Source organism: Elaeis guineensis, chromosome 10 (genome assembly GCF_000442705.2).
Source record: "Elaeis guineensis isolate ETL-2024a chromosome 10, EG11, whole genome shotgun sequence".
In the NCBI taxonomy this organism is placed as follows: domain Eukaryota; kingdom Viridiplantae; phylum Streptophyta; class Magnoliopsida; order Arecales; family Arecaceae; genus Elaeis; species Elaeis guineensis.
Genome location: NC_026002.2, coordinates 1,319,765 through 1,333,013, shown reverse-complemented (window position 1 = coordinate 1,333,013; position 13,249 = coordinate 1,319,765). Strand labels below are relative to the sequence as shown.

The following is a 13,249-nucleotide window of genomic DNA, read 5'->3' as shown; positions in this document are numbered from 1 at the left end:
AAGATTCGGGTTGAAATTTTTGGAGACCAATAAGTCCGGTTAGGATTTATGTTGGAACTTCGTCAGACCTTTAAAAAACTCGAGCTGGATTTTCCCAAAAAAAAAAAAAAACTCGAGCTGGATACATTGACAGGTTCAATTTATTTAGAAATATCCAAAGACTTTCGTATTTTATGGAATGCCAAGCCAACTTTTTTTAATTACTCCCGGACCAATCCAACTTGATTGGTTCGGTAAAATTGTTTGGCTTGGACTTAGATCTCTAGTTTTACAATTGGGTTGGGTGTCACCACTTTATAGTTATCAACCGACGATTTAGGCGGCTTGCGTTAAACCAAAGAAGAGGCGAGATATATATATATATATATATAGCTCTATTTTTTAATTCCAATGTCTCTCTCTTACTCTGCCCGTGCGATTTTTATAATTCTGAGGGTTGGGTCTATAAAAGCCCAACCCAAGTATATCGAGTTGTCTCTCCTTAGTCCTTCCGATTCTTTCTCTATAAATACCCAACCGACGTATGTGGAGCTGCCTCTCCTGGTGATTCCTTCGCTCTTCTTCTTCCCTTCTTTCACTGTCCTGCGTCACATCGTCTTTTCTTTTTCCCTCTCACATGGCGGAGAACGGCACCAGCTCCCCGGCGGCCGCGACGGCGGCAGTGGCGGAAAAGAAGGTGGAGGACAGGAGATCCTGGGCTGACGAGGAGGAGACCGCTCTCCCTCCACCGCCCACCGCCCCGGCAGCAGCAGTGGAGTGGAGGCCGAGACGGCTGAACTCAAGAAGATCGAGGAGCTCACCATCTCGGAAGAGAAGGAAACCACCAGCCGACTCATCGATCCGGATAAATCGGAAATAAAGGCGGTAAGGAAATTTCTTTCCTCTTCTTAGGGTTCAATGTCCTTTGTCCGATTTTCTCTTTCTTTCCAATAAGACTGTAGGTTTTGCTTCTGAGTTATCTAGTCTACGGCTCCAGTTTTGGTTCTCCCCTTGGAATCATCGGCTCTCAGAGATGTTAATAAGACGAAATCTTAAATTCTTTCGTTTTTTTTTTTTTTCATCGATCTTTCTGCGGGCTGTTGGGCTTTTCTTTTCTTTTTCTTTTATTAAACGATTCTTTTTTGATCATTAATTTTTTACAATTGAGCACGCAAACATATGAATAATTGAAGGAGTTCTACATGAAAATTCGATGTTTAGTTTCTTTCCAGCTTGATCTTTCCTGCCATAGTTCATCATGACTTGTGCAGGTGACATCGGGGGACACAGTTTATGAATCAGCTGTTAAATTTGAGGACCTACCCCTGTCGCGTGAGCTTCTTAAGGGTTTGAAACTCGAGATGAATTTTAGTAAGCCCAGCAAGATCCAGGCGGTAACCCTTCCGATGATCCTAACGCCGCCACACAAGGACTTGGTGGCTCAGGCCCACAATGGATCTGGAAAGACTACATGTTTTGTGCTTGGGATGCTGAGCCGAGTTGATCCAAGTAAAAAGATCCCACAAGCAATCTGCATATGCCCTACCAGAGAGTTGGCTATCCAGGTTTGGTAACTTGATGCATTTTGTCGTGCCTAGCATTTATCATGTCATTGCAGGTTGTGACCTAATGTACAATTTTTTACAGAATCAGGCAGTTCTTTTGAAGATGGGAAAGTATACGGGTATAACTTCGATGTGCGCTATACCATCAGACTCGGCAAATTATATCCCAATCTCAAGACGTCCACCTGTAACTGAGCAAGTAGTTATTGGCACTCCTGGGACCATTAAAAAGTGGACGTCAGCAAAGAAGTTGCCTACACGGGATGTGAAAATCCTTGTTTTTGATGAGGCTGACCATATGTTAGCTGAGGTGGGTTTTGCATATCTTCTTAATTTTGTTGATATGTTCATGATCATATAACAGTTATTGTTATTTTTATAACATAGAACGATTTTGTAAGCATACATGTAATGGTGACCATACAAGTGTTGGTACATGTTCAAAAACAGTCCTCATCCATGCAATGACATATGGTATCTGATTATTGGCAAAGGATATTTTATTTTATTTGTTACATCAGTCCTTCCTGTTCATACTTAAATCTCAATACTTTGTGGCTTGAATTTGGGTAGATCTGGATCATTAAGATTAAATAACATTTTGGTGCAGGATGGCTTTAAGGATGATTCTGAAAGAATCATGAAGGAGATTCGAAGAAGCAATGATGCCTGCCAGGTCTGTTTTCAGCATTTTGTGGTTGTCTGTTCATGTTTATATGTGTTACAATTTAGCATGAGCTTTACTTATGGTGTATTATTGTGGGGGGGAGGGGGGTGGGTGTATTACCACAATTTTTGGAACAACATGAAGTTATATCACCTAGTAAAAATTAGCAATCAGTAGGTTGAAATAATTGCACAAGCATAAAATCGAGCAGCATGGCTCATTCCTTCTCTTCCTCAAAAGAAGAAGAAGAAGAAGAAGAAGAAAGTTTGTTTTCTGAATCTTTAACTTGGACCTATCACTTCTAGGGCTATGTAGTCAAAGTTTTTTCCCAACAAACTGGGGTCTGCTTTGGGCGCACCACTTAGGACCAACTTATGCAAGAGAGAGAGAGAGAGAGAGGTCCCTTTTTGCTGTCAATTTGATGTCTATCATTAAGGCCAGCATTTTCAAGCCTATTGAGGTCACTGGAAAGACTGAATGCCATTAGGCTTGTTCTTAAAAATATTACTGTGTTTGTGAATCTTTGGAGAGTTGGGTTACATTCAAGATTCAAAGAACTCGATTTCAGTTTTGGTTTTGGTTGGACCTGCCAAATTTTGATAATTCTGATCGAAGTTTCATGTGTTCTGGAAAAAATTTAAAAAAAAAAAAGAAAAACCAGAATAAGCTAAAATAACATATATAACAAAATTTTGGTATGTCATTTCTAGAATCACTGAGTATTTGGTTCCAATACTCTGGATTGAAATTCTGAAATTACAAAAAATAAATTTGTGTTTGTAGCCAATGAAAATGCTATACAATCATGTTATGCATCTATTTAAAACGTTTTTGGGTATTACATTATCAAGCTAGTTGGCTAATATAACCTAGCTCTCTAGTATGTAAATATGCATACATCTATCAGAGTAAGATGTACAAATTTTAACTTGCATTTAGATAGTGATTATCATCGTAGAAATTTTATTCTTATTGGTTATGAGTAGGCATATTATCACTCCTAGGTGATTTAGTGTCCAAATCTTGAATAAGAAAGCAGTTTAATTCTTTCTTATATTCAGAATTCTGAAAAGTCAATGGTTTTGGGAGATGGTTTTCTTTTATTGGTATCATGTTAGTGTGTTCAATTCATTGGCACTAGAATGTGTTAAAGTGGTCTTTTCCTCCTCCTTAGGAGGGTATATATCTATTTATTTATTTAGATTAGATATGCCTACAAATGAAAGTCACTTAAACTCTGTCTGTTGGGACCTTTTCGTTTTACTAAAAAGGGCCTGGAACTGACTCTAATTACCCAGCTATACTTAAGCATATAAAGATGACGAAAAGAAGCTAAGCAGTGAATTAATATTGCATCAGTGATTTGTTCCAGTCAGTTTTGACAAAAACTGGACCATAATCAACTGAAACAGGCTGAAACGTGAAATTAGATTAGTTTCAGGATGAATTAATGTGCCACAACTGAAACGAATTGGTTTTTGCCGGATCTTGAAGCCTTGGCTGTGGCAAATTTATTTGACATTGTTTTGCTGCAAAGATCAAACCATATACAAAAAGTTGGATTTCTTCCTGTTAAAATTTCTTAAACTCATGCTGTGGTACTAAATTTTTCCAATGAAGGTGAGGTGCTGATGCCTTGTATTGTCCTAAACTTGAAGTTACTCTGCGAATGAAGTTAAGAAGAAATCAAGATGCCACAATTATCTCATAACTAGTCGAAGACCATACGTTACGCGTTGTCGGATACACGAAAATAATTTTTAGATGTTGTTGTCCTATTTTTCAGATATTACTGTATTCTATTATTATTCGAATTATTATAATAATAAATTAATATTTTAAAAAATAATATTTTTTTAAAATATTTTTTTATTATTAATTTTTAAAATAATATGTTATTATACAAATAGTATTTTTAAATTAATAATAAAAATATATTTTTAAAATCATATTTTGAAAAATAATATTTTTATTATTATTTTAAAATTAATATTTTTTTTTTGCTTTAAATTATTATTATAATAAAATAATAATATTTTTTTTCTTTTTTCCTTCCTCTCTCAAAATATTTTTTTCTTTTTTTTTCTTTTCTTTACTCCGCCGCTCCTCCACAGCGTGAGACCCAGGTCACGCCATCCGCGCCGCCCCCGTCGTGATCTCACCCATCGCCGTTTGCGTCGGATGCACAAAAATAATTTTTTCGATGTTGCTGTGTTTTTCTTATTATTTGAATTATTATTAATAATAAATTAATATTTTAAAAATAATATATTTATTATTATTTAAAAATAATTTTTTTTAAAATAATATTTTTTTATTAATTTTTTGAAATAAATTTTTTAAAAATAATTGTTATTATTTTTAATAGTATTTTTAAAATAATATTTTAAAAAATAATATTTTTGTTATTATTTTAAAATCAATATTTTTTCTTCTACTTCAAATTATTATTAATAATAAAATAATAATATTTTTTTATTTTTTTCCACCCCTCAAATATTTTTTTTTAAAATAAATATCCTAGAAAAATAATATTTTAAATTATTATTAGTAATAAAATAATAATATTTTTTCTCCTGTCCAAATATTTTTTTTTTCTTTTCTTTTTTTTTCCCTTCCCTTCCTCTTGCCATCTCCCCCCGCCTCCGCCGCGTCCCTTGGCTCCTGTGCCACCAACCCCCCTTCCGTTTGCGGCCCTACCCCATCGCCATCCCCTCCTGTTCCCTCCTTGGCTCTGGCGAACTCGAGCCCCCGCGGCTCTGCACAAGCACCGGTGACCGCCCCTCCCCTCCCTTTCCCAGCTCCGGGCCACCAACCGCCCTGCTCCACCACCGTCTGTACCATACCCACCGCTGTCTGCTGCATCCGGCTCTGCGCGACCACCAAACCCCCTCCCCTCTCCTCCCCGGCTCGACACCACCAACCCCCTCCCCTCCCCTCTGCAGCCCTGTCCCGTTGCCATTGCCATCCCGTCCCCTCTTGTTCCATACTCCGGCCCCAACGAACCCGAGGCCTCGTGGCTTCGCGCGAGCATTGGTGACCGCCCCTCCCCTTCTCCAGCTCCGGTGCCACCAACCTCCTCCCTCCCGTCCCCTTCCCGGCTCCGACACCACCAACCCCCCTCGCCTCCCCTCTCTGGCCCGGCTGCGGGTGGTCGCCAGCTTGGAACTGCCAAATAGGGAAGCTTGGATGGTGGCTAGGGTTCGCCGGTGCTCACGCGGAGCCGCGGGGCTCGGGTCATGACGTTTCGTAGGGGGCTTTTTTAAATCGGTGGAGGTTTTCAATGTTTTTCTGTCTAGGTGACATAAACAAACTCATTTGAGGAGTTGATTTGGCAATACCTCAACGCTCCTCCGCAAAGTATTATTTTATAATATAATATATATATATATATATATATATTTGTTGTTTGTGTTATTAGTCTTAGGTGCTCCTAATACATTGAGATAAAAATCCATAAGTGCCAGAGGAGAGAATGAATTAACTAATTTCACTGGACTTATTGGAACAACTCTGATAGTGACATAGGATTTGGCTGTTCATGACTAATTCAAAGACTTGTTGAATAATTTAAAAAAATCAAGCCAAAACAGAAGGAATATTGTTTTAGATGGATGATGCATGCATGTGCATGTTAAACAATTTATGAGCTCCATGATTGTTTCTCTTTGAATTTTATAATAGTCATAGACCTAAGTATGCTTCAAGCATATCATCGGGTACGGAGATATGTTCCTTTTTTATATTGTTATGCTATTTGAACCAGGAGCATGGTATGATTGCAACTGACCTGGTCACACTTTATATGTTCTATAAGTGAAAGCATCAGTTGCATGAATATGAAGTAATCTATTCGATCTGTTGAATGTTTAATGCTATAAGTGCTGGTGGCATAGATGTCTGGGTTGAAGAGTTGTCGCCTGAGTCATGTTAGGTCAGGTAATTTTTCTGGGTCTAGATTGATTTACTTTAATTCCCCACCCCCATCCCTCCTCCTTTTCCTTGTGAAAGACTCTGAACTTCAGAAGGCTTCTTAATTCAGTTAAGTCATTCTTCCATTGCATAAAATTATGTATCTTTGCATAGTAGTTAAACCTTCTCTTTGGAATATTTGTACAACCTTTACAATATAGTTTGTTCAGAGCTGTTTTCTTGATAAGGTCTCTCACTTTTCCTAGTTTCCTTAAAAGAGTGAGAAAGCATCAATTGGCTTGTTGGGAAGGGGATACTCTGAAAATACAGAAAAGGGAGTCTGTGCAATGATATCTGCCACAAAAAGTAACCCAAGGTAGGGCCAGTCATCTGGAGTCTCTCCTTCAAAATCCACTTCTTAAGAGAGAAGTGGTTCCATCATCTCAGTGATTTGGGCATGTTGATTCATGTGATAAGCAGCAAGTCCGCTCCTTTTCTGCTTCATTGGCTGTTCACAGGAATGCAAAGAAGGCATGGGAAATGAAGCAACAACTGCTTTCAGAGAGTCTGTTCCCATTATTTGATGGAATACACTTTTTTTTTTAACCTATTCACAAAATATAGCAACAAGATTATTTGCCTAAAGAGTGTTATATCTATTGGTGCACAAAGGCTTTTCTTTTATTCAAAGCTCTCACCTGCTTGTATTCCTCAGAATTGTTGTCACCAGGAAAGGTCATTTCAATGTTACATTTATTGGTTCACGATGTGGTGAAAAGTAGCAGTCTGAACCTGGTTTGTTGCTTTAGATGTCACAAGCATATGTATTGGTAGATATTATTTGAATATCTTTTTTAATGGCTTAGGATGCTTTAGACATTTCCACTTCTCTCTGAAATGAGTTCTTTTCAGTGATCTACTATAAAGATAATATAAAAATCCCCAATTGGATAAAGTTTAACTTATTGTTCTTTCTCTTGTTAATTTTGGCACCAGGTGCTACTTTTCTCTGCCACCTTTAATGAAACTGTCAAGGCTTTTGTATCTAGGGTGGTTAGGGATGCAAATCAGATCTTTGTGAAGAAAGAAGACCTCACATTGGAAAAAGTGAAGCAGTACAAGGTCCAATGTCCAGATGAACTTGCAAAAATGGAAGTGATAAAGGACAAGATTTTTGAATTTGGACAAAAGGTAGGGCAGACTATTATATTTGTCCGGACAAGGAATAGTGCCACCATGCTACACACAGAATTAACCAAGGAGGGTTACGAGTGCACGTCAATTCAAGGTGCACTCAAGCAGGAAGACAGAGACAAGATTATACAGGAATTTAAAGTTGGACTAACCCGTGTACTTATAACCACTGACCTTCTTGCTCGAGGTTTTGATCAAGAACAGGTACTATCATGTAGTTAAGTGGAGTTAGTTTTCTAAATTCTATGGTACTTGGGTTTTAAGTTCTAATGCATGTTTTTTTGAAAGGTTAATTTGGTTATCAACTTTGCTCTTCCTGTAAAATATGATACTCCTGGGAACCTGATTATGAAGTTTACCTGCATAGAGTTGGTAGAGCTGGACGTTTTGGGCGCAAGGGTAATTCTCAACCACATTTGAATCCTTTGATCTGTTTCAGATTAACATTTATTGTATTTCAGTGATGTATTATTGTTTTTTTGCATTCACTTCATCTCCAAATAAGTAATTGAAAGTTCTGGGATTGCTTTTCTCATTGACCAATTAAGTAACACAGCTTGCAAAGAGCTATTTTCATAAATACCATTGTTATGAACATGATGCTGGTGCTTATATTTATTTTTTAAATTTTTTTGAATTTCAGTTAATTTGTTCATAGAATATTGATATGCCAATTCAATATATTTTAGCTACTCATTGAAGGATTTTTGGATGATTATCCAGTGCTGTTGACCAAAGTAAGCATTACAGCTCGAATAAATTCAAAATACTTTCATATTCTCTTATGCATTTTCTGGATGGAACTATATAAATTAATGAGGATCTGTTTCACTAGTCGGCAGCACTAAATTATTTAGATCCTTACTTGCAGTTACATTCTCACATTCTTATGTGCATCATGTGGAATTTTTCTGTTAAACATTTTCGAGGCATCATTAATCTCATTCTCAGCTATTTGTATCCTACAAAGTGGTACATCTTTTGGTATGTAATGAAGGTTATTAACATACACAAAATTGAATAAATAAAGAAAGAAATAAATATATGCTCTATTGAGAAATGGAGTTCTGTAAAAGGTGCATAAACTACCTGGTGCAGTCATGTCTGTCTCTGGCTGTGTCTTGTTACATTTCTGTCAAAGGGGCATAAATCTTTTTCCTGACCCAGTTGATTGGGTTTGCCTTCATTGGTCGTCATAGGTGTAGCATGCCCATAAGAATCTGACTTTCCAGGTGACATCTAGATATGGAGCTTGGGTGAATGAGAACAGTGAATCTTCTTGTACCAGCTGGTTAACCAAATCAGTGGCCAAGAAAAGTTTCCTGCAAGAAGCACCTTTGAACCACCTATCTTATTGACTTCAACTCCATATAATAAATTTCTTCGATGCCCACTTAGCTGCCCACTTTACAGATCAGAAGGTCTGTGTGGATGACAGGTTGATGCTCCAAAGAGCTCTTCAATCAAGTGACTAGGCGTCTCAATGTTGACCAATCACATCCTTTAGTTGGAATGCATATAACTTGTGAGCAGATTGACTGAAAGTAATTGCCAAGAAATTTAGTTTTTATGTAATCCTAAATATTATTTTGCATTTTGTAGTTAGCATATTAGTTGTTTCTGGCAAGTAGCAATACAACTATCCGGTTCTGGAAGAAAGAGAAGTGATAGGCTAAAGGGATTTCTTCATGCTGTAGGATTTTCACATTCATTCCATTGTCTGCTGACAAGCTAGCATACATCTAGATCTTGAAGGAAAGAGAATAGATGAGTATGAAGAAGTAGAGAGAGAATGCAAAGGATTGGGGGATGTTCTAGATCATCTCTCCAGTCTTCTTATTCATTCTCACATCTTATAACTGAATCTTATTTTGCTTTTGGTTTGTTGATCGTGGACACCCATTGGGTACTGCTTGCAGGATAACTGGAAATTAACCTAATATATTATACAATATTCATAAGATGCATTGGATGAAAATGAATGGCCAATGAGGTTGGTCTCCTAGTTGCTCTTTATATGTTTTATGGGAGGCTTCTCTCTTGCTTATTTATGAATGCAACAACAGTTCATGATTTGGCATCAAGTCACTTTAGGATGGATTTTTCAAATGATATCGAGAGATTTTCTTTTTAAATATATCACAAAGGGCCATCTAATTTATTTTTATCTATATGGTGGATTTCTTGGTATCTTTGTACCATGGACAGGGTGATACAGCAAGAAGGGTGAAGAGTGATTTGATCACCGAGATTACACTTCAAAAAACTAATGCTCCAGTAGAAGCAAAGAATGGAGAATCCTTTGTTTGGTGAAAGAAATTCTCTCCAAGAAATGTTATTAATATGTCTAAGGCTATCCCATACAATATTATAGATGCGTATATATAGGACATGAGCACTAACCGTAATTGGGGCATTAAATCTAGTACAAAATTATACTTAAAATAGGACTCAATAATAAAAAAATATGCTAGAATTATTCTACTACAAATATAGAAACCTAACTAAAATTTGATATTGTCTCCAATGAAGAATATATAGAAAAACTCCGAATTATTTGCTCATATGCTTGCTCATGGGATGGAAAGAAAATCAAATATTTGCTTGTCTAAGTCTTTGCCCCCAAATCCACTAGTTCCTTGAAGCTTAGCATGGTTCAACTGGTCATAGTACCTGTTGTACACTATGCTGCATCACATAGCTCACCTAGCCATGAGCCATTGTTTGATGTGGTTTGTCCAATGTTTTGACATTATAATATGAGAACTAGTGGCATAAGCCCATGGTTGGTGATTACAACAAGGACGATAATCTTAACCTTAAGGTAGAGTACCAAAGAGTGATAAGCCTTTTTTTGCAACATAAACTATGTGCATGTTGTTTGTGTAGGAGGTTTGGTGATAACGTAGTTCATTATTAAGGTGGGTTGGAGCAAAATTTTTTGAAGGCATGCCACCATGATGGCATGATGAGAATGCATGTTCTTATTCATGGTGGAAACAGCAGGTGGAGCTTCATTAGAATGTTTTGAGAGGGCATAAAGATGGATATTGAACTTGCACAGAAGCCTCTGTCTCTGTTTCTCTCCCCTTTCTTTTGGTTTTTGGGGGGCTTTTGTTTTGTGGGTTGGGGTGCCTAAGTGGAAATCAGAAGTTTTTCCCAAATTACAGGTTGCTGTTTGCTTAGTGGGGTTGTAAGCAGGGACTTTTCCATATAGTGTTAGTTTTCATGCATTGTCTGTTGCCAGGTTTCTTAAAAAGGGGTCTTAGCTTGAGAAGTAAAGACAAAAGGTGAGGTAATAAGAGAAAGTCCAAAATAAGTGTCCAAATTATCTCTTAGGGTGGCATGCACTAATGTCAAGCGGTACTCTTGTATGGAAATGATATGGTTCGCCCCAGGTGGGCCAAAATTCAGTCCATCTATCTCTTTACCACCTCAGCCAGCAGCTGACAAAAACTGGGAATTTTGACAGTTGGCTGTGAGTGCAATGCTAGAGGAAAGGTGGCTTAATGGATCTTTAGCCAATCGAGAAAGAAGTGGCAGTACTCAAAGTTTTAGTCCAACTGGGTGAACCATCTCATTTCTTTTATTGGGACTAACTATTGTTTTTTATTCATTATGTTTATCTTTCTCACATTTTCTTTAATCTTTACTGAGAGAAGGTTTTCATTTTCCATAAGTTTGCTGAACTGTGAATGCTTCCTGATTTTTCTTCGACATGGTGAAAAAATATCAATCTTTGGAATGTTGACATAGTTTTCTTTAGGCTGAACCATATAAAATCTTTTAAATTGTGCAATTATTTTTTGTTAACATAATTTTATCCCTTATTTATATGTCATCATGAAATCCTCGGTTGAAGTTAACATAAAGCAATGATAACATTAATGGAGCTGTTCCTCTATTTGGATTATAGAAATTGATATGCCCACTGCAATTCAGTTATGAACACTAAAAAGGACTATCTGCAGTCCAACATAGTTTTTGCGGTTGAAATGCTGGTGGACAGAATTGTTATATACTCCAGTGAATTCACCTAACTCTAGTCCCAAACTAGTTGGGGTTGGCTAAAGAATTGTTTTATATATAGTTATTATTTTTATGGAACCAGATGTTTGTAAGTAAAAAGAAGATTTTAATGGGGGGATGGTTATTGGTAGAAAATGGAGTTATTAGAAGGAATGAACCTGCAAGATTAGCATGTGCACTGAATGATGGTGGTAGCCAAATTGTTGCTGATACTAAAACAAGTGAAGGTGCAAGAAATAAAACTACTATGTTCTTAAAGACTGATTTGTGTTGTTGTAGACAATATTTTGTAGATATATTAGATTAATTTTTATTTCATTTTGACTTTTCTGTTGTGGATTCTTTGCAAGTATTAATGGCTACCAAGTGTTTGACCACCTTTTAAAGAACCTGGCAAAGGGATGCTTCCTAAAAGATATCCCTTAAAGAACTAGTTATGTACTATCACATCATTACTGACATAGTGGGGTTCATAGAAAACAATTTGAGATTAAAAGCTGATATATATATATATATATAATATATATATATATATATATATATATAATTTCAGATATCAAGGAAAATTTCACTTTGTGATGGACAGTGTTCACAAACAGTCATTCATTATAGATTTCTTATGTATAACTTTAGGGAAAAATGTATATCAGAATTCTTGAAAGTATTCAGGTGTTGCAACACATGGTGCAACTTTTTGCTCAATTGTCCATCTGTAGCACTAAAACTTTTAAATATCTGATGTGGTCCTTGTTAACATGTAAACAACACTTTTAGCTGCAGTTGCCAGTTCCGTTTGCATCTTAATCAGCTGGTTTACAGGTTTTCTGACATTTCCCAAGTTCATAATGGCCTATTCTTTTTGGTTACTGTGAATTAAAATATCAGTGATTGATTGAATATCTTAATTTTCTGATGATCATCTGGCCGCAGGTGCTGTATTCAACTTGTTATGTACTGACACGGATAGATCTCTGATGGAGAAGATTGAGCGTCACTTTGATCTCCACATTCCTGAGGTATAATGTGGAGTTTATCCTCTTTTTCATTCAACAACCTTTCAATGGATAAACTCAAACCACTGGGTTGGATAACCATGCTTTCTGCATTTCAGGTTCCAAACTGGAGGAGTGAAGAGGACTTCGAGTCTGCACTTAAGGATGCGGGTTTGCTATAGATGATTTTTCTGGATGTTATAGACATGAATATATGATAACACATGGTTACCCTGCAGTTTCTGTGATTTTCTGCCAGAGTTTTTGTAAATTTGTAACTATCAAGTCTGGAAGATATGATTAGTATCTTGCTTCAGCTTTTCTTGCAGCAAGGGTACAGGGTTTAGGTAGCCATTTTGGGCAATTAAAAAGGCAAGTTAAAGCTTGTGAGACTTAGCTTTATGTGTCCTTGATGTGTTGTTAGGATTGTTGCAAGTGGATCCATAATTGAATAGCCCATCAGTTCTTATGGTTGGAAGAGCCATGGTTGAGAGGTTGGTTTAAGATGTGAATGCTGTGAGGACCCATATAGGCATGTATTCAGTCCCACACGTTGGTTATTCATTATATAAATCTTGGGTATTTATAATGCAATACCAAAAAATCTAAATAATATCTTGCTTCTAATTAGTATTTTGGATGAGCTTCTTTATAAATGTAGTGTGAATGATGTTGATGACTATAGGTGGGACTGAATTAGCCTGAATGGCTACGAAACTTCATGCAACGAGTCCCGGTGAAGGGCTTATGATGCAGTTAGTGATATGCAGCCTTGAAAAGAAGAATGCCGGAAAGGAAGATGGTGGGGGAGGGTTGCTGCTTGTATGGGAAAGCTCCTGTATAGATTCAAGCTTCTTGCGAAAGGCCTGTACTTGAATAAGCGCCATGCAGAGTTTTATAAGGCACTGTTG

The 13,249-nt window shown here is 36.9% G+C and overlaps 1 protein-coding gene across 1 annotated transcript; it reads left to right on the top strand.

Moving 5' to 3' along the window:
* The first annotated feature begins 485 nt into the window (after positions 1–485).
* On the top strand, positions 486–12,968 carry LOC105053260 (DEAD-box ATP-dependent RNA helicase 38). Its single transcript, XM_010934358.4, is given in 9 exon segments — positions 486–864; positions 1,251–1,544; positions 1,627–1,854; positions 2,155–2,220; positions 7,120–7,521; positions 7,606–7,651; positions 7,654–7,716; positions 12,277–12,362; positions 12,458–12,968. Coding segments are annotated over 8 exon segments (1,158 nt in total). The 5' UTR covers positions 486–864; positions 1,251–1,340; the 3' UTR covers positions 12,521–12,968.
* The last annotated feature ends 281 nt before the right edge of the window (positions 12,969–13,249 follow it).